At 45.7% G+C, this 20,439-nt stretch overlaps 1 protein-coding gene across 1 annotated transcript in view; it reads right to left on the reverse strand.

The window, feature by feature from the left end:
- Window positions 1–4,415: 4,415 nt before the first annotated feature.
- LOC120239179 (SV2 related protein) overlaps window positions 4,416–20,439 on the reverse strand; it is a 78,848-nt gene continuing 62,824 nt past the window's right edge. The window contains exons 12-16 of the mRNA XM_039243699.1: window positions 17,545–17,652; window positions 13,666–13,777; window positions 12,668–12,749; window positions 7,740–7,829; window positions 4,416–6,053 (exon numbers count right to left, since the gene is read on the reverse strand). Of these exons, the coding sequence (XP_039099630.1) occupies window positions 5,847–6,053; window positions 7,740–7,829; window positions 12,668–12,749; window positions 13,666–13,777; window positions 17,545–17,652 (599 nt within the window). The 3' untranslated portion in view covers window positions 4,416–5,846. The remainder of the gene's footprint in view (window positions 6,054–7,739; window positions 7,830–12,667; window positions 12,750–13,665; window positions 13,778–17,544; window positions 17,653–20,439) is intronic.

Consider the following 20,439-nt stretch of genomic DNA (forward strand, 5'->3'; position numbering starts at 1 on the left):
TCCAGTGCCCCTCTTTCAACCAGTGCACAACAATGAACCCCAGGTTCATTGTGAGGAAAATACCCAGACGGAAGTCAACGATCACCTTCCTCAACTATCTCTGCAAACATATTGATAAGGAACTAGCTCTCTCCTCTTCATAGTCACATTTGGCTCAAGACTAGGGACCCTCACAAGATTTGGTGCTTGGAGTGGAACACAGCATTTAGTTTTTGACCAAAGTGATGACTTTACCCAAACTAAAATTCCCCAGGTAGAGCAACCCCTATGTATCAAGGTTAGTTGTCAGCAGGAACCCAATAGAACTTAGAACACAGTGAAGTCATAAAAATATATGGGGCCAGGAAGTGCACTTTCAGATCAGGAGTGACCGACCATCCCATTCTTTTTTGTCAATGGTAAGAACCTCTTCACATGTGGTTTCCTCTCAATTCTGCCTAAACTTCAGAACAGAAGGAGCTCGGGGGAAATTCTGCCACTCACATGGATCTGGAAGAGGGTTAGCAATGCTTGGTTTCTTCTCTTTCCTCCCACCTAACATTCCTGCCCCCTCCCTGAAGGTGATCTGTAACCATATTTTTCAATGAATTCTTGGAAGCTTGATGAATTTAGAGAGTATGATCTTTCCTTGTTGAAATGCCTTGGAACCTTTGTCAAAAATCAATTGACCATAGGGGCACCTGGGTGGCTCAGTCTGTTGAACATCTGACTCTTGATTTTGGCTCAGGTTATGACCGCTCAATTCATGGGATAGACCCCCGCATCTGGCTCTGTGCTAATGGTGTGGAGTCTGCTTGGGATTCTTTCTCTCTCCCTCTGCTCCTCCCCTCATTCAAAAATAAATAAGTATACATTAAAAAAAGTCAATTGATCATAAATATATGGGTGTATTTTTGGATTCGATTCTATTCCATTGATCTATATCTCTTTCCTTATGCTAGTACTATCTTGATTCCTGTAGCTTTGTAAAACATTTTACATTAGGAAGTGTGAGTCTTCCACATTTATTCTTTTCCAAGATTTTTTTTTTTTTTTTTTTTGCTTTTCTGAGTCCTTTGTAGTTTCATATGAATTCTACAACCAGCTTGCCAATTTCTGCAGAAGAAGACCCAGCCAGGAATTTTGATAGGAATTGTGTTGTATTTATAGATTAATTTAGGGAGTACTGATTGACGACTGTAAGTCCCTGAACAAGGACCGTTTCTCCATTTATTCAGATCTTCAATTTCTTTAAGCAATGTTTTGTGGTTTGTAGAAGCCTTGTGCTCCTTTTGTTAAATTTATTCCTAAGTGTTTTATTCTTTTTGACGGTGCTGTGAGTGGAATTGTTTTCTTATTGATGAATTTACGAGGTGCTCTGTTGTCTGGCATGGTGGGGTCAGGGGTCCTGAAGTGGTTCATCATAGAGTATTCTTGATTAATCGAGAATGATTATATGTGGTGTGTGTGTATGTTTAAGGGTCAAAGAATCAGAATACAGCAAAGTGTCACCAGTGACTATAGTCTGGTTGAAACCACTGAACCTGTGAAGGGTGAGAAGGGGCTTCGGGATATTGTAGGGCTTCAAGATTGGCACTCTGTGTGCCTCCTATTGTACTCTGCATCCCTCTAGTAGGGTTCACATCACATTATCACGGTGATCTGTTTATGCCTGCTCCCCCCACTCACTGTGAGTGCATGAAGATAAGGACCATGTCTTATTCCTTTTTGTATCCTCAGTATTAAGTATCATGCCTGATAGATACATGGTAGATACTCCCTGCACACTGACCACATGCCATGACATGATCTATAACAGTCATAGTGAACAGACTCAAGACTTAACATACGTGTTGCTGTGGGCTCCAGACATACCAGTGACTGTCTGTGCCCCCCTGCTGAAAGGGAGGGCCAAAGCCACCCCTTGACTCCACCCCTTCCTGACCCTACTTCATTGGACCAGAACTGGCACCAACATGAATCTGGTCCAGTTAGCTTCCTCCCCTGAGAATTTGGAAGCTGTGCACCGAACAGCTGAGTCAGATGTGTTTGCAGAGTTGAGGCAGGGTAAATGGAAGCCATGGGCATGGTCAGGCCCGTGCGGCAGCCACGAAGAGGCAGAAGGAGGCCAGTCTGTAGAGAGGGGTGGAAACAAGCCACGGATCCAGAGAGGGCCCTGCCTCAGGCTCCGGTGGCTCCCTGGCTCCTGTTCCATTTGGGAAACCAGGCTGCACTTTATTTCTGAGATTTTTCTAATCCCTCAGAGGTGCAAACTGGCAGCATATCAATCAAACCTGGCTTACGGATGAACTGTATGGGCTCACACTTCGCTTAAAAGGTTTTGATCCAACATACTGAAAGTTGGAGATTTCGTGTAAAGATCCAGATTCCTGTTCTGAAAATTGGGAGATCCCACCATGCAACGAAACCAGGTAGAGTAGAGCAATAGCTGGGCCCTTTGGAGAGGGCCTGTGTTTCTCGCTACAGTCCATCCCTCTCTGTTGTCCTTACATCCCTGATCCACTCACTTACCCAGTGAGTGTATCCTGGCTGCCCCCATAGGAAATTAACTACTGGTCCCAGCCTTCCAATAAAGCTGTATTTCTTAATTTGAATTAACCTGGATCCAATTTCTATTCCTTGCAATTAAAACAGCCTTAATGAGCCTCTGTGGCAAGGCTCCCCTCAATCATTCCCCCTCACCATCCTTCCTTCTTCATGCTAACAGAACCCCAATTTTGCGTTCAAGAAGATGCGGGTATCCCTTGATCCTATGAGAAGGAGGCCCTTCCTTCTCCAGCCCTGGAGGAAGATTCATGCTTTTAGGCTCCGATCTTTTAGAAAGAAAACTTTTTGTGACTGTTCCTTCCCCGTTCTATTTTCTTTGGGGGAAAAAAAATGTGATGCGCGGCACTGTGGCAGCCATCTTGTGATAGTAAGTGTTCACGCATAGGGTCGAATGGCCAACATGCAGAGGACGGCGTAGAAGAAAAGCAAAAAGAGGCTGGGTTCTTGATGACATCGTTGAGCTGCTGAACCTTCCTTAGAACTGCCTGATCCTGGGGGCATCTGGGTGGCTCAGTCGTTTAAGCGCCTACTTCAGCTCAGGTCATGATCTCACGGTTCATGGGTTCAAGACCCGCGTTGGGCTCTGTGCTGACGGCCAGCTCAGAGCCTGGAGCCTGCTTCAGATTCTGTGTCTCCCTCTCTCTGTGAACCTCCCCTGCTCATACTGTCTCTCTCTCTCAGAAATAAATAAAACATAAAAAAATTTTAAAAAAAAGAAAAAAAAGAACTGCCCGACCCTGGACTTGTCGTTAAATAAGAATTGATATTCAAATGGGTAAACTACTGTTGACTGGTTTTACTTTGGTTTACAGCTCAGGGTTATCCCAGACCTTTGATGTTTACTAGTAGTAACCAAGGAAGACGCTTGATCTCATCCCTCAAGGCTCTCTGAACTTAACATTTGTCAAAAATAATGAATATCCATATTCATTTCAAAGTCCATTCCTAAGATACTCTTACGTCATTGCCAACACATCTCACTTATGGGTTCTAAGAATACTCGGAATAAGGGAAAGAAAGAAATCACATAGCCTTACCTACACCGAACAACTTTTACAATTTTCTGAAATCTTTCCTAACACCAAGAGAAAGGGTTGACATTTCCATTAGTGGAAACAGGAGCTTGTGGATGGTTCAAAGTTAGATACACATGTCTTCAGCTGGAGGCCTTGTGTATTTCAGAAGCTTGAACAGCTTCTGTAGCAGCTCTTGTATCATTCAATAATACTGATCTTTTTTTAAGAGCAGGCAATTTAGAAGACAAGGAGTTTTAAGATTTCATTTTCTCAAGAAGAGAAAGCCTTCAACTCATTGCCCCAGTGCCTGGAAAACACTCCTGCCCACCAAGCAGCCCACCTACCCTGGCCCCCAGCTCCTCCAGGCTATTTGAGGGTGAGTGGAGGGAGCATCTGGCAGCCTCTGGCCAGCAGGAAGGAAAAAAAAGAGGAAAGAAAGAAAGAAACAAGCAGAAGTTCTGTGTTATCCAGGAGAGCTCAGCAGATCAGAAATAATTAGAGCCATAGCCACTCATGGTTTAAGGAAATGCCAAGCTACCTCCTCTCTGGCTGCTGGGCTGAGGGGGCTTCAGTCTGTATTTCAGGACCATGGGATTGTTTGCCATTGACCCAGGACCCGAGCTTGCAAAAGTCACCCATCGTGACCTCCACATCATGCAGAAGAGAGTATCATTTCCAACAGACTCAAAGTCATGACAGTGGCCACCAACTTGTGCAACTTGTCCACCATATTGGTAAGATTATCATACCAAAGCACTGTGATTACCCTGCATGGACAAAGTAAGCAAGGTCCTTAAGGTGAACTGTCACTAGGACATCATGACACGTGGACAAACTTGGACCCTTACAATGTCCATCACCAACATGTTTTAATAAGAGATGAACATACACATTTGGCTTCCTCAAAATGTTTGCTTCAAGCAGGCATCTACACGCAGAAGGTCAGTCTTCTCTGGCCTTTGATGGGATCCAGCAGCTTCCTCCCTCCTCCTCTGGCTTCCCTGCCTTCATGATGGGGAAAGGGCTCATGTAAACCAAATCCTGGAGGTGAGTGCTGTCTGCTGAGACATGGTGTCAGCCCTTCCTCTCGAGGCCAACCCCAAACCCAACTGAGTGCTCTTCTCTTCCTTTGAAAATGTACACATGTCACACGTCTGGACCCTCCTGTTCCTCCCTATCGGTGGCAGAGAACTAAGGCCAGAACCCCAGGAGCTACCTCTGTGTAAAGACCCAGCCAGCCCTTGATAGCAGAGAGGAAGAAACCAGGGAGGAAGGATTCCTGGTTCCTTGATCCCAATGGGAGTGAGTGGGTGATACAGCATCCCTTCATTGTCTGCTCATGTAGCCATTTACCCACCCTCCAGCTCCAAAGCACTGAATCCTGAGTTAACTGTTTTCTTTCTCCAAGAGTCACCAACCAGTCTGATCAACGAAGGGGTCAGAAAAGGACTCCCCAGCGTGACCTTCATTGCTTCCGAAGGGGAGGCCCCTGTTTGGCTTTGAGCTTTATCCTCACCTCCTCTGGCCTCAGTCCCCAATTCCTGGGGGAGGGAGAGGATGACAGCTCTCTGAGGTTGCCATCGGGGGTAAGCCCAGCTGTCCCCTTGGACCTGTGGATCCCCCGGAGCCAGGGAGAGCAGCTCTAGAGGGGGCCAGGAGGGGACACGTGGCTCAAGTTCAAATGCATGTCCATCTGCCAGAGTCTCCACTAGTCAGGCGTGGGGAGGCAACCTGAGGGGCCCCTTCTGAGAGGGCATCTCTCACACCCAGGAAAGGGCTGTTCAAGCCACAGCCGGGTCACCTGTGATTCCAAAGAAGGAAGCTGGGGCTGGGGGCGTAGGAGAAACCTACTGAGCAGGTACTGTCGGTGGTCGGCAGGGGTTGACTCCCTGGGTGGCAGGTCTTAGGGGCTCTGGGCCTGGACTGTATCTACAGAGATTCGTTGTTGTCCTTCACCACGGGTGTGACCGGCTGACTCTGGGCGACGCCAGGTTGGCTCTCGGCGACACCGGCCCCTCCGAATGCGGCGGTTTCCCCGTGCAGGTCCACAGGTTGTTAACACACCTCCGCGCGCGCACACAGAGAACCCCCCGGAGCAAATGCCTCCCCTCCCAGGCGGGTCTCGATGAAGATGAGCACACAGAGTCACGACACAAACCCTATTGGTCCAGGTGGTCCTCCCGGGAAAGTTCTGGACGGCGGCAGTGACGGCCGGGCTGCCTGGGCTCCACCAGCTCGCCGAGTCCTACAGCCTCCAAGACCAGCTCGGCCCCGCATCGGCCGCTACTCCTGAGAGCCAGAGTTCGACCTGGTGACGGCCGTGCCGTGCGCCCCTCGGCCGACCATCTCCTGGCCCCACTCCCGGTGGCTGGACTCCTGCAGTCCGCGGCCTTTGGTCTCGATGGGCAGAAAGCAGGAGGCCACGGCGGCCAGGAGGCAGCAGCCGCTGTAAACCGCCAGCGTCAGGTACACGGAGGATTCCAGCATGACCTGGGGGAGGGAGACACGAGCCGGTGAGAGCGTCCCCTCGGCATCGCCAATGCCATTGGGGAGGTACTGACGACTCCAGGCCCTCTGGTAAGCCCTCTGTGCGATGATCCTATCGAGTCCTCACGACGGCTCTAAGAGGAGGCACTTGTCCCCATTTTACAGAGGGAAAAACTGAGCCTCGAGGAGGGTTAAGTAAGTGGCATACTCGAGTTCTCACAGATACTCAGGATGGGGCTGGGATTTGAGCGCAGTCCCTGTCAGGCTCCAGGGTCTATATTCCTCGAAACTACACTCACTCAGAGCAGGATGTTTGCTGACTCTCGAGCTTAATAGCAGAGCTCAGCCTCAGTTGCTCATCTGCCAAATGGGTAAGGGCAGTATCCACCTCGCAGTGAGCAGAAACCTCAAGATCACTTGTAGATAGTAGTGACATACACAATGGCCAATCACAGCAGCCCAGAACAGAGCTACTGAAACGTGGTGAATTCTATTTATGTGAAAAATCCAGGATAGGTAAATTCATACCGACAGCGCACGGGGAGCCCCCGGCTGGCTCAGTCGGTAGAGCACGCAACTCTTAATCTTAGGGTCATGAATTCAAGCCCCATGTTGGGAGTAGAGCTTATTTAAAAAAAAAAAAAAAAAATGCACCTTAGGAGCCCCTGGGTGGCTCAGTCGGTTTAGGCGTCCACCTTCGGCCCAGGTCATGATCTCACGGAGATTCTCTCTCTCCCTCTCTCTGGCCTTCTGTTGCTCGTGTACTCTCTCCCTCTCTCAAAATAAATAAATAAATAAACTTAAAAAAATGCATCCTGGGGGTGGGCTAAGGAAGGGGGGGGGAAAGGAGTGACTGCCTAATGAATATGGACTTTTTTTTTTGGATATGAACTTTTATTTGATGGAAATGCTTTGGAATTAGATAGAGGTTGTGGTGCCACAGCGCTATGACGTGCTAAATGTCATTGACTTGTTCACTTTAATTTTTTAGAGTTTATTTATTTAAGTCATCTCTACACCCACTGTGGGGCTTGAACTCAGGATGCTGAGATCAAGAGTTGCATGCTCTTTGGACTGAGCCAGTCAGCCAGGTGCCCCTGACTGACTTTAAAATAGTGAATTTTATGTTAGGGGACTTTTACCTTGGTTTAAAAAAAAAGTGATAAAGACAGAGAAAAGGCTATTAAAAAAAGCAAAACGACTTCAAAGTAAGATCCCTAAAAATGGATAGAAAATGCGTCAAGACACACAAGGGGCTGCAAAATTCTGCAGCAACACCTGATTATCCAACTCGGAAAGGGACCAGGGACACCTGTTTCCCACTAAATCATGTTGTCTTCAACAGCTTGCTTTCCTCTTCCTTGTTTTCATCCAATTTGTTTTTGGCCCAATCATATGGCATCTCCCCCCCCACCCCTGCCCCCCTCCCCCACGGCGCCCCCAGGTCTTCTGCATAGGAAAGACTTGGGTTTGAGTCCCAGCTTCTCTGCTTGCCAGCTGTGTGACCTTGGGCAAGGCGCGTTGCCTTTCGGAGCCCGTTTTCTCATGTTCATAGGATGGGCTGTTAGGGTAAAATAAGATGATGCACACAGAGGGCTCTGCAGAGGTCCGGACGTGGGGTAACAAGGCTGTCTGTGCTCTGGCTTTCTGTGCCCCTCCCACTCCCCCCAGCCCCTCGGTGACGCATACCTGAGCAATGAACGGGGTAATGAGCGCGCCCACTCTCGCCATGCCACTGCAGGTGCCCAGGCCCAGAGCGCGCGTCGCTGTGGGGTAGACCTGAAACACAGCCATCGACGCAGGCTTGAGAGAGTGCAGGTCGCTTCCCCCTCTCTGCTCAGGAGGGACAGGACTGATGCCCGTGGGCACGCAGGTCACGCAGGTGTTGGTGACCGCATCAAGGGGTGGGAGACCAGGTGGGGCTTCTCCTCTCAAAGGGGATAGGAGTTCAACTTGAGAAAGTGGGTAAGAGGCCAAGCTGTGGTGGGTGGGAACCCAGTAAGGGAGGGTCCTCTGTGCCCGGGGTGGTCCCCGAAGGCTCTGCCACGAACTGCTGCCCATTCGGCATCCAGACACCATTCTCTCTGCCACTTTTCATTAGTTCACCCTGAAGTGCCGGCCACAGCCTTCCAAGGGGCTTCACAAAGACAAGAGATGGAAATGCTTACACAGTTTCTCAGTTCGTACCCACGGTGGCCCGTGCCTAGCTGTCCCTTGGGCAAAGTGAGAAGGGACCATACATCTTCCAGGACGTGACAATTAAGAAGCAGGCCTATCTTCTCCACTCCCTTCCCCAGTCTGTTGGCTTCAAGGGGGACTCCAAGGCCCTGGGGCAGGATTTTTCAACCCTGGCACTAGGGACGTTTGGGGATGGGTCATTCTTGGAGGTGGGGTGCTAAACATCACTATAGGATGTTTAGCAGCATCCCTGGCCTCTGCCCACTAGATGCCAGTAGAAGCTTCCGCACCACTTTCCCTGAGTTGTGACAACCCAAAAATATCTGCAGACACTGACACTGCAAATGTCCGCTGGTGGGCAAAATCACCCTGGGTTAATAACTACTGGATGAAGTTGCCAGATGCAAGGAACTTGGGTCCCTGAATCCCTGTGGCAATGAAAGCTGTCCACCAGCCAGGAGCACCATGTTGGACCGTTCCATTAGTGAGAAACTTCTGTTGTGTCAAGAGATTCCCTTTGGGGAGTTATTTGTTACAGAGGGTAGAGCACATCTAACAAACTCCAAAGCTCTGTGTAGAAGCTCGGGAAGAATGAAGAATGTAAGGAGAAACACAAAATTGGTGCATGATCCCAACACTCAAAGATAACCGTTGTCACATTTCCATGTAAATCCTTCTAGGTTTTTCTATGACAGTATACACATCCTCACGCATTCATTCGTTTATTCACTCAGTGAAGTTGTTGAGTGCATACCATATGCATTTACCTCCGATATTTTATTTTATTTTTTATTTTTTTAGTGTTTATTTATTTTGAAAGAGATAGAGAGCACACGGGGGAGGGGCAGAGAGAGAGAGGGAGACAGAGATTCCCAAGCAGGCTCTGCAGCCATCAGCACAGAGCCTGATGCGGGGCTCGAACTCACAAACTGTGAGATGGTGACTTGAGCTGAAACCAAGAGTCTAACGCTTAACCTACTGAGCCACCTAGGCGCCCCTACATATGATATTTTAATTTATCCAATGACACAAGCAATAAATAAATATATTCTCCTTGTCAAAAATTAAAACATTTGAGCTTCCTTTGATCAACAACCTCTCCTAGGAAACACTCCCCAGAGGTTCCTCAATTTTTTTTTAATTTTTTTAGATGTTTTATTTATTTCTGAGAGACAGAGACAGCGTGAGCAGGGGAGGGTCAGAGAGAGAGGGAGACACAGAATCCAAAACAGGCTCCAGGCTCTGAGCTAGTTGTCAGCACAGAGGCCGACGTGGGGCTCAAACCCACGAACTGCAAGATCATGACCTGAGCTGAAGTCAGACGCTTAACCAACTGAACCACCCAGGTGCCCCTGGAGGTTCCCACTATTATAAAGTTTCGAATGTATCCATCTAGATGTGTTAAAAAATATGTATATATGAAATGTATAGCATTGTTTTTAAAATATAAATGGTATCATATCATACCATTCTGCAACTTGCTTTATCCATTTAGCACTGTCTTAAAATCTTATTGACATCAGTGGGGCACCTGGGTGGCTCAGTTGGTTAAGTGTGCGACTTCAGCTCAGGCCATGATCTCACAGTTCGTGGGTTCAAGCCCCACATCGGGCTCTGTGCTGACAGCCAGCTCAGAGCCTGGAGCCTGTTTCAAATTCTGTGTCTCCCTCTCTCTCTGAACCTCCCCTGCTCACGCTTCTCTCTTTCTCTCTCTCAGAAATAAATAAAACATTTTTAAAAATTTAAAAAAAATCTTATTGATATCAGTGTATAGAGATCTACCTCATTTTTAGCTGCTCATACCCACCTCATAATTAACTGCCATAATTGTATGCCATGATGGATATGCCACAGTTTACAATTCAAAGGAGATCGACAGTCAGTATTAAAAGGGGGGCACAGGGACGCCTAGGTGGCTCAGTTGGTTAAGCATCCGACTTCAGCTCAGGTCATGATCTCACGGCTCGTGGGTTCGACCCCCGTGTCGGGCTCTGTGCTGACAGCCAGCTCAGAGCCTTGAGCCTGTTTTGGATTCTGTGTCTCCCTCTCTCTCTGACCGTCCCCTGCTCACACACACACACTCTCTCTCTCTCTCTTAAAAATAAATAAAAAACATTTAAAAAATTTAAAAAAAATAAAAGAGGGGTACAGACACTGAATGCAAAAGGAAGTCAGGGGAGAGGGAGTTCTGGGAGGGCTTTTTGGAGGAGGCAGGATAGAGCAGAGTTCAGGGTGATGACAGAGGGAGGGCTCTGGAGTGCTGTGGGAATGAGGGTTAATCTAGGGACCCTCCTTCCGTTAGCACAGTATCTGGTACATAACAGTCTCCCTCTCCCTTTGGTCCTGCCTAAAATAAGATGAAGTAGGAGCACCTGGGGGACTCAGTTGGTTTAGCATCTGACTCCTGATTTCGGCTCAGGTCATGATCTCACCGCTTCATGAGTTCGAGCCCTGCATCAGGCTCAGCGCTTACAGTGCAGACCTGCTTCGGATTCTCTGTCTCCTCTCTCTCTGCCGGCCCTCCACCCCCTGTGTTGTCCCTGTCTCTCTTAAAATTAATCAATAAACTTAAAAAAAAGATGAAATAAAGTACAATAGATATAAAATAAATAGCCCATAACCCCTGAGTGTGGGAAATTGAGACATGCTCAGATGTTATTGTGTGGAGGGTAAAGTTGTACAACACTTTAGAAAGTGAATTTTCAATTCATCTCAATGTTTGTAATGTTTATAGGCTTTAACCCAGCAATTCGTATCTTGACATTTATTCTACAGGAAGCACACACGTGCCCAAGACCATATAAAGCTGTTTACCTCAGCACTGTTTGTACTAGTGAAAAGTTGGAAAACAAGCCAAATATCTGTAGGAGAATTGTTATAAAATTATGATTTGTCTGGGGTGCCTGGGTGGTTCAATCAGTTAAGCGTCTGACTTTGGCTCAGGCCATGATCATCTCATGGCTTGTGAGTTCAAGCCCCTTATCAAGCTCTGCACTGACTCCCCCACTCTCTCTCACTCTCTCTCCAAATAAATAAACTCTTTAAAAAATTATTATTTGTCTATATTATATTGTATGGTAAAGTATATAATATATATATAGATATACTATATGGTATACTAAAGTATAATATATAATAAGTATACATACTATATAGTATAGTATACAATATACAGTATTTATAGTATAATAAAATAGAGTATTTAATACATAGTTACATACTATATAGTATAGTAAAGGGAGGCATAAAATATAGATATTATACATATGCTGTATAGTATATAATATGTGGTATATATTAGTATATTATTTATAGGATACACTATATGTAGTAAATATTGTGTATATAGTATAGTAACTGTTAAAAAGAACAAAGTAGATTCATATGTTCTGTGCTTATAGTCTTCCATCTTCCCCTCCAAATGCCCCAACTCATGCTCTGCCCTGGGGCTGGCCTATGTGGACCACAAAGAGTTCCCTGGCCTTCTGGATTCTGGTTAGGCGCAGCTAATGGGAAGCCCCAGTGGGAGATGGGAGGGAGACAGAAGAGAGAGGTTGTGGTATTTATTCTCCCGATCCTCCCTTCCAGGCTGCCTCAGTTATATGGGTCCCTCAGCTGCAGGTCACAACTTCTCTCTACACAGCTCTCCCCTGGGACTCTGGAACACTCCCCTCTCAACACCCCACTGGTCTGGGTGGTAGCAGAGTCCCCAGTCACCTTCACCCCATTGCAAGCTCTGGGGCTTTGTCACCTTCGGTCACTTTCGTGTTTCCCTAAGCCTGGCCCCACAGCACTGTAGCTAGCTTCTTTATTAAAACTCATCCCACTTGCTCACTTACCCAATTTGGTATGTGCACCAACATAAATGAGTATATACTGAGAAAAATACTGAACTATTCAAAAAGGTTTTGTCTAGGGGCGCCTGGGTGGCTCAGTTGGTTGAGCATAGGACTTCGGCTCAGGTCATGATCTCACAGTTTGTGGGTTTGAGCCCCGCATCGGGCTCTGTGCTGACAGCTAGCTCAGAGCCTGGAGAATGATTCAGATTCTATATCTCCCTAACTCTCTGACCCTCCCCTGCTCACACTGTCTCTCTCTCTCAGAAATAAATAATACATTAAGAAAAAAAAAAAAGAAAGAAAAAGTGAAAAAAAAAAAGGTTGTGTCTAGGAAGGGGGAAGGGGAGCCCTTTAATTCTTGGTTTTTTACAGTTTGCTACCATTCAGAACGTTTACATTGAACATAAGCTTTCATAAGCAAAAAAAAAAAAAAAGAAAGAAAGAAAAAAAAGATTGAAAGGTAGCTTGAAATAATGAAGAGCTCCACTGTTACCACTCAGACCCAAGGATAAATCTCATTCTGAGGATCCCAGGCTGGATGTTTCTGGAAGCAGAGCTCCCTCCCTCCCCGACCCAGCTGCTCCCACACACCCCTCCTACCTCAGGTGTGTAAACATAGGCTGCCTGGAAGCCTCCAGAAATAAACGCTCTTGCAATGAAGAGTAACAGAGTGAGCATATTTCTAGGGGAAGAAATAAAAAAGTAGATGAGCAGGTGCTTTTTTTTTGTTGGCTCGTTTTAGCAAAGTCCCAAATGCCCAGGCAGAATTTGTACCCTAGAAATGGGCAAAGCCCTCCCTCACCCAATACATCCACACAGGCACACACTCCCGGTGCCTTCTCTAAAGGCCTGCCTTTATAAATTTATCATTTAGGTGCCTTGTTAGCACAGTCTCCAAGGTTCCAGGGTAAGAGCTGCAAACATCTTTGGTGCGCACGTTGGGGCAAGGCTAGAGAGAAGTGATATAAATCACTGAAAATCCAGATGGGACCTTGTAGGGGCAGGAATTGAGTCAGGTGCCAGCTTAGCCAGTGAAAGTAAATTTCTATTCATTATTTTTAGGATAATCCTGATCCCTGACCCTCTGTTCCATTGTTCCCATAAATGTCTAAGAACATCCCCACGTCAGGGTCTAAGCTACTTCTGCAGCCCTTTCCCCATCAGGTTTGGTCTGGGTCCTCTCTGAGATCAAGAGAGGCACAAGCCACTTTCATACTTTGAGGCTCTTGATAGATGAAAAAATGGAGAAATGCCAAAAGGTGATTATAAACTAGGACCTTGAAGTATTTCCGTTGAACAAAGGAATGCTTTTAACCCATACATAAAGAGCTGTATGCATGCTCTCACTGGTTGATAATGTCAAAAGTCTAAACGTGACAGTGTTGGGGTAAAACCTGAACCAAAGTGCCCTCCCACCCCTAACCCCATCAGAGGCTCCTGATCTTGTGGTCAAGAGCCTCAGTCCTAGTGAGGGGCTAGGGAGGGGTCTCTCAGATGACCATCAGGAGTGTAGTCCACAGCTTACAGACCCAGAGAGCCACTGACCATGCCCGGAGAAGTGAGCCTGATGGCCAGAGAGAGATGGTTTCACGACCCACCTTCCAACACAGATGAACAGCAGGAGGCTGCAGAGGGAGAAGATGACGAAGCACAGGGCCATGGTCTTCTTGCGGCCCAGGCGGTCAATAATCCACAGAGTCACAAGGACACCTGGAAGAAAGCAGGGAGGAAGCTTCCAATATGGCTCCCAATGCCCCCTCACTCCCACCTTCCTGGTAGTCATAGCCTGTATAACTGCTACCCTTGAGAGTGTGCTGGACCCAGCAAGTCGCTGCTAATGACTAGAATATAGAAACGCATTGGGATGTCACTTCTGAGATGAAGTTATAAAAGACTGTGGCTTCTGTTTTCCTGGCATTCTCTCTCCCTTGTCTCTTCTTAGGTGCTGGTCTTAATGGAGAAGGCCACCTGGCAAGGAGCTAAAAGTGGCCTCTGGTCAACAGCCAGTGGGGAACTGAGGCCCTCAGTCCAACAACCCTGGAGGCATTGAATCCTGCCAATGGCCATATGAGTGAGTGGGAAATAGACCCTGCCCCAGTTGAGCTTTCAGATGTGACTACAGACTCTGGGCCAACACTTCCATTGCAGCCTTGTCAGATATGCTGAAGCAGAGGACCCAGGTTAAGCCACTTCCAGCTTTCTGACCCATAGAAACTGTGAGTAATAAATAGGTTGTTTGAAACCACTAAAATATGGGATAATTTGTTACACAGCAATGGATAACTAATACAGGCGCCCAGGGATGTGGCATTCATTGAATCCAGGCAATGGACACCTGGAACAGGAGTCAGAATCATCTGGGTTCTAAGGCCTCATCTCACTTCTGACTTGCCATGTGGTCTTGGGTTAGTCCCTTGCATTCTTAGGGCCTCAGTTATTTCATCTGCAAAATGGGACTAAATAAAGATTCCCTAACCTCAATAGAGACAGTATAGCATGGTGCTTATTATTAATAATAATTATAAAATGTGGGCTCAGCACTTTTACATCTGTTATCTTGCTTCATCATCAAAACAACCCCCCAAATAAATGCCCTTAATAGCCCCATTTTCCACACTTACTCATTAAAAAATTAAGTGCCTATTTTGTGTCAGGACGATTGTTCTAGGAGCTTGGGATATGCCAGTGAACAGAAACAACGAATCACAAATGTAATAAATAAGACTTTTATCTGAAACTCAGAAAGGTAATAGTACCATGGAAATCATAAAAAATCATCGTGAGTGCTTTAAGTCATAGAAATGGTTATTGGCAATGTGGTGTCTAACTCCGAGTTCCTAGTCTTACTTACTGAGCTATATGCAGGAAGGGTTTTGGAAGATAGATAGATGGCATAGTATAGGAGTAAGACTCTGGGCTCTGGGGTGAGACCACAGCTCTTAGCCCTGCCAGGTGTAGGACACTTAGTGTCTTAGCTGGGTTTTTCTAGAAGCAGACCCTGGGACAAGGGTCCAAGTACAGGTGTTTAGTTGAGAGGTAACCCAAAGACAAACCAATAGGAAGGTGGGGAAGTAAGATGGGTAAGAGAAGACAAGGGTGCATATCAAGCAAGTTACCACTGTGGGTCATTTCTACTGAATTCCACTGAGGGGCTCTGGGAGCCAATATGGAATATCCATTTTAGAATTCTCTTGCCTGATGGGCAAGGAAGCTGGGATATTAATACACCACCAACCCCTGCAATTACTCTTTGAAAGCAGCTCCCAGGTGTTAACTCCCTAACACTTTCAGCCACCTTGCTTGCTTTTAGATACTGAGGCTTTCCATTCCTCTTGAGACAGCCCTCAAGCACAAAGATTCAGATACTGGCAGCTGCAAGTATCTGCTACACCTTTCTGGGCCTCAGTTTCTTCCGTTGTAAAATGGGAATAATTATACTATTTCATAAGACTAAATGACATATCAGATAAAGGGTTAGTGTCCAAAATCTATAAAGAACCTATCAAACTCAACAGCCAAAAGACAAGTAATCCAATGAAGAAATGGGCAAAAGACATGAATTGACATTTTTCCAAAGAAGACATCCAGATGGCTAACAGATGCATGAAAAGATCACTCATCATCAGAGAAATACAAATCACAACCACAAAGAGATACCACCTCTTTCCTGTCAGAATGGCTAAAATTAACAACTCAGGAAACAACAGATTTTGCTAGGACATGGAGAAAGGGGAACATGGTGGGAATGCAAACTGGTGCAGCCACTCTAGAAAAGAGTATGGAGGTTCCTCAAAAAATTAAAATAGAACCACCCTACTACAATTGGACTACTAAGTATTTATCCAAAGGACACAAAAATGCTGATTTGAAGGGGTACATGCACCCCAATGTTTATAGCAATGTTATCAACAATAGCCAAATTATGGAAAGAGCCTAAATGTCCATCAACTGAAGAATGAATAAAGAATATCTGGTGTGTGTATCACACACACACACACACACACACACACACACACACACACACACACACACTGGAATATTACTCAGCAATCAAAAGAATGAAATCTTGCCATTTGCAACAACATGGATGGAACTAGATATATTATGCTAGTGAAATGAGTCAGTCAGAGAAAGACAAATATCTTATGATTTCACTTATATGTGGAATTTAAGAAATAAAATAGATGAACATGGAGAAGGGAAGGAAAAATAAAATAAGAAAAAAAAAGAGAGGGAAGCAAACCATAAGAGACTCTTAAATACAGAGAACAAACTGAGGGTTGCTGGAGGGGATGTAGGTGGGGGGATGGGCTAAATGGGTGATGGGCATTAAGGAGGGCACTTGTTGGGATGAGCACTGGGTGTTATAAGTAAGTGATGAATCAATGGATTCTACTCTTGAAACCATTACTACTCTATATGTTAGCCAACTTGAATTTAAATAACTAAATTTAAAAATAGACTAAATGAGACATATCTATAAAACATTTAGCATAGAGCCTGATATACATAAACACTCAATAATTAATACCAGACATTATTGTTGTAATAATTATTAGGTGGTTTTTTTAAAGAAAAAAGACAAATTACCTTCACTTTTTGTGCAAGTTTGGATTTTTTGACTCCCCACTGGTCCTTCCAGTGTGAGTGCTGATGGGGGACAATTCTGCATGGATCTCTTATATTTCTTGCGTGCAGAGGCACTAGCTGCCCTTTGTTTTGTTCGGATGGCCAACAGCTGGAAGATAGAGATGCTGTCTCCTTCCAGAACAAAGGGCAAGTCTGTTTACTGTCCATAAAAATGACATATCTCTCTAGATCCAAAGCTGGACAAGTTTCTGGCAGCCCATTACGAAAGATTTGGGTTCCCTAAGCTTGGGATTCCTTAGGTAAGTAAAGTGAAAAAGGAACTGAGGAAGATATTGGAAAGCCAAGAAAAACTGTGGAATACAGAGTCAAGAATATAGGGAGTAGTAGATCACTCATTACATGGAAGGGAATGTTCAGGTAATTCTTCAAATAGTAACCACCATCTATTATCAGCTTTTGTGCACACTTGAGTGAGCGGGTTCTTATCAAAGGACCAGAGTTAGAGCACAGCAGCTACACCCATTGCATGTGTAGCATCTGCTTGGACCCTTCCTCATCATCCCTGTGGGACTTAAGAGCAAGGGGAGCTGACATTAATATACTATTAATGTTTGCTGTGCTATGGATAATAGTCTTTTGTCTCTGACCCGGGAGTCTCATGTCTTCTGCCAGTGAGCATGACACAGGGCAGCTTAATTTGTTACCTTCAAGTAGAGTAGCCTCTGCGGTTCTGGACAATTTGTAGCTAAGGGTTGAAAAAAAATCATCTCCAGCTCCTCTAGAAAAGAGGATTTTCTTCCAGGCAGCACCAGGTAGAGCCACCAAATGAACAGCTGCCACATTCACAGGTTTCCCCGCCCCAGCCCCACCTCACACAGGTCGCTCACCTGGAAACTCAGAGAGTGTGGTCCACAGCAGATCCATGTAATCCTCCTCACTCAGGTACTCACAGGCCAGGCTGCATTTTGCTTCTACTGCCTTCTTCTGGCTAGAGACTGGGAGGTGGGAGACAGGAGAAAGAAGAGCCATTCGCAGAAACGTGAATCACACCCTCCTGCTCCCACACCTCCTTCCCTGGTTGATTCAGTTGGAATACCGTGGAAAGAACCCAAGCTCCAGAGTCAGCAAGATTCAGGTTCAAATCCCAATCAGCAGTACTATAACTATCTGTCTGAGCCTCAGTTTCTTCACAAAACTGGAGCTAATAAAACCACTGGACGAGGTGCCTGTGTGAATGGAAGCAGGCTGTGTGTAGGGATGTGCTTAGCACAGAACTGGCACATACTAGGTGCTTTTGTGGCAGACAGACTCCAGGGTGGCCTCAATGATCCGCACCTATAGTATCTGGCCCCCATTACTTCCTTGATCCCACCTTCTCTCTCACTCTTGTTCTGCCTCAGGAGCTTTGCACTGGCTGTTGCCTCTTCCTGGATGCTCTCTCTTTATGTATCGTCATAGCCAGTTTCCTCATGTCCTTCATATCTTTCTTTAAGTCTCACCTCATGGAGACCACCCCCCATTTAAAACTTCAACATACCGACTGCCCCTTGCTCTGCCCCACACTCCTGACCTCCCTCGCCCTGCTTGACTATCTCTTTTTCCTATACATTTGTTAACAAATAGTGTGAAAGATTTTGAAATGGGCCAAATGTTTTGTCTAGTGTACCCTTCTAGGTTGTCATGCTTTTCACTATCTTTGAGCTATGCACATTATAGAATATTGGTATTAATACAAATGTTTCTAGTTCATCAAAATGCAGAATGTGTCTGGTGATGCAATTGATAACTGGCTTATGCATACTGACAAGTTGTGCCTCTAATTGTAAGGCCATTTCAGGATTTCTGATTCCCTATTCACATGTATCTTTTGAATTCTCCTCTGAACCAGTTGTAACCTCTTGCTGGTGTTAGTAGACAATTCTCCATGGATTGCTCACATTTCTCCATGTTTTATAAGCAGAGGCACTGACTGTCTTTGTTCTGGACTATCTTTTCAAGGACCTTGGTTTAACCAACAGCCTTGACAGGGAGCGTCCACCTTTGGAGTAAGGAACAGATTTGCTTATGGCCTTCAATGGTATAGTGTCTCCCCACAGGGCAAAAGCAGGCAGCCTTACCATCCAGTATAAGAGAGCTGGGTGCCCTAAGCTCAGAGATCCTCTCTTGTAACATAATCCACTGCTTTTGCAGGTGTGACTTCCTCTCTTCACATCACCCTGTGGGAATGGGAGCTCCTTACTGGTGTAAGAAATGCTGATACTCCAGCTACCACTATTACTGTGAGTAGCAAAGTCCTTTGTCTCTGATCCAGGAATGTTGTGTCTTCTGCAGGCATCTGTGGAAGCTGTGGAAGGCTAACTTGTTAGCTTGAAAATAGGTAAATGCTCAGACTTTTCACAGTTCTTAACTAATCCATTCATTAACTGATGAGGTAAAATCTTTGACATGTGGTCATTGTATATTTGTATGAGAGGCATGATTTTACCTTTTCTTTAAATTTTTTCTTTAACATACCTATCACTTTCTAACACACCATGTAATTTCCTTACTTATTAAGCTATTCTCTCTCTCTTTTTCTCTCTCCCCACCAAAATATGAGCCCTCAGGGTAGGAATATTTGTCTTTTGTGGTCACTGATGTACCCTAACACCTAGATCAGTATGTGGCCTACAGAAAATATTGAATGAATTATTTGTCCAAGGTCACTCAGCTACTTGGTACTAGAACCAGGCTCCTGATTTCCAGCTGTGGGCTTTTTCCATGGTATCACTTTCCTGCCCAAGTATAAGAGAGGGCTTTTAAAAAAATATTTATTTATTTTTGAGAGACAGAGGGACAGAACACAAACAGGGGAGGGGCAGAGAGAGAGGGAGACACAGAATCTGAAGCAGGCGCCAGGCCCTGAGCTGTCAGCACAGAGCCCGATGCATGGCTCAAACTCATGAGTTGTGAGATCAAGAGCTGTGAGATTATGACCTGAGCCAAAGTTGGATGCTTAAGAGACAGAGCCACCCAGGTGCCCCAAGAGAGCTTTTAACAGGAGTTGGCAAGCTACCACCTGAGGCCAAATCTGGTCTCCTACCTGTTTCTGCCCAGCCTGCATGCTAAGAATTGTTTTTACATTAAAAATTTTTTTTAAGTTTATTTATTTGTTTTGAAAGAGACAGACAACAAGAGAGGGGGTATGGCAGAAAGCGAAGGAGAGAGAATCCCAAGCAGGCTCCTTGCTGCCAGTGCAGAGCTGGACATGGGGCCTGAACTCACGAAACCGCAAGATCACGACCTGAGTAGAAACCAAGAGTCAGGCACTGAACCGACTGAGCCACCCAGGCGCCCCTGCATTTTTAAATGATTTTTAAAAATCAAAAGAAGAATAACACTTTATGACATAAAAATGATATGAAGTCCAAGTTTGCGTTCATTAAGCTTTTTTTTTTTTTTAAATTTTAGAGAGAGTGTGAATGGGAGGAAAGGGGCAGAAGGAGAGAGAGAGAATCCCAAGTAGGCTCCATACTCAGCACGGAGCCCTGCGCAGGGCTCAATTCCACGACCCTGGGATCATGACCTGAGCCAAAATCAAGACTCGGACACTCCACTGACTGAGCCACCTGGGTGCCCCAAATTGACAAATAAGGTTTTATTAGAACACAAGCAATGCTTGTTCATTAACCTATTGTCCACAGCCTCTTTCCTTCTTTGCACGCCCCACAAAACCTAAAATATTGACTAACTGGCGCTTCATGAAGAAGTTTGCCAACCCCTGCTTTGTAACATTCCCCTCG

This window comes from Hyaena hyaena, unplaced genomic scaffold, assembly GCF_003009895.1.
Source record: "Hyaena hyaena isolate Hyena2069 unplaced genomic scaffold, ASM300989v1 scaffold_0, whole genome shotgun sequence".
In the NCBI taxonomy this organism is placed as follows: domain Eukaryota; kingdom Metazoa; phylum Chordata; class Mammalia; order Carnivora; family Hyaenidae; genus Hyaena; species Hyaena hyaena.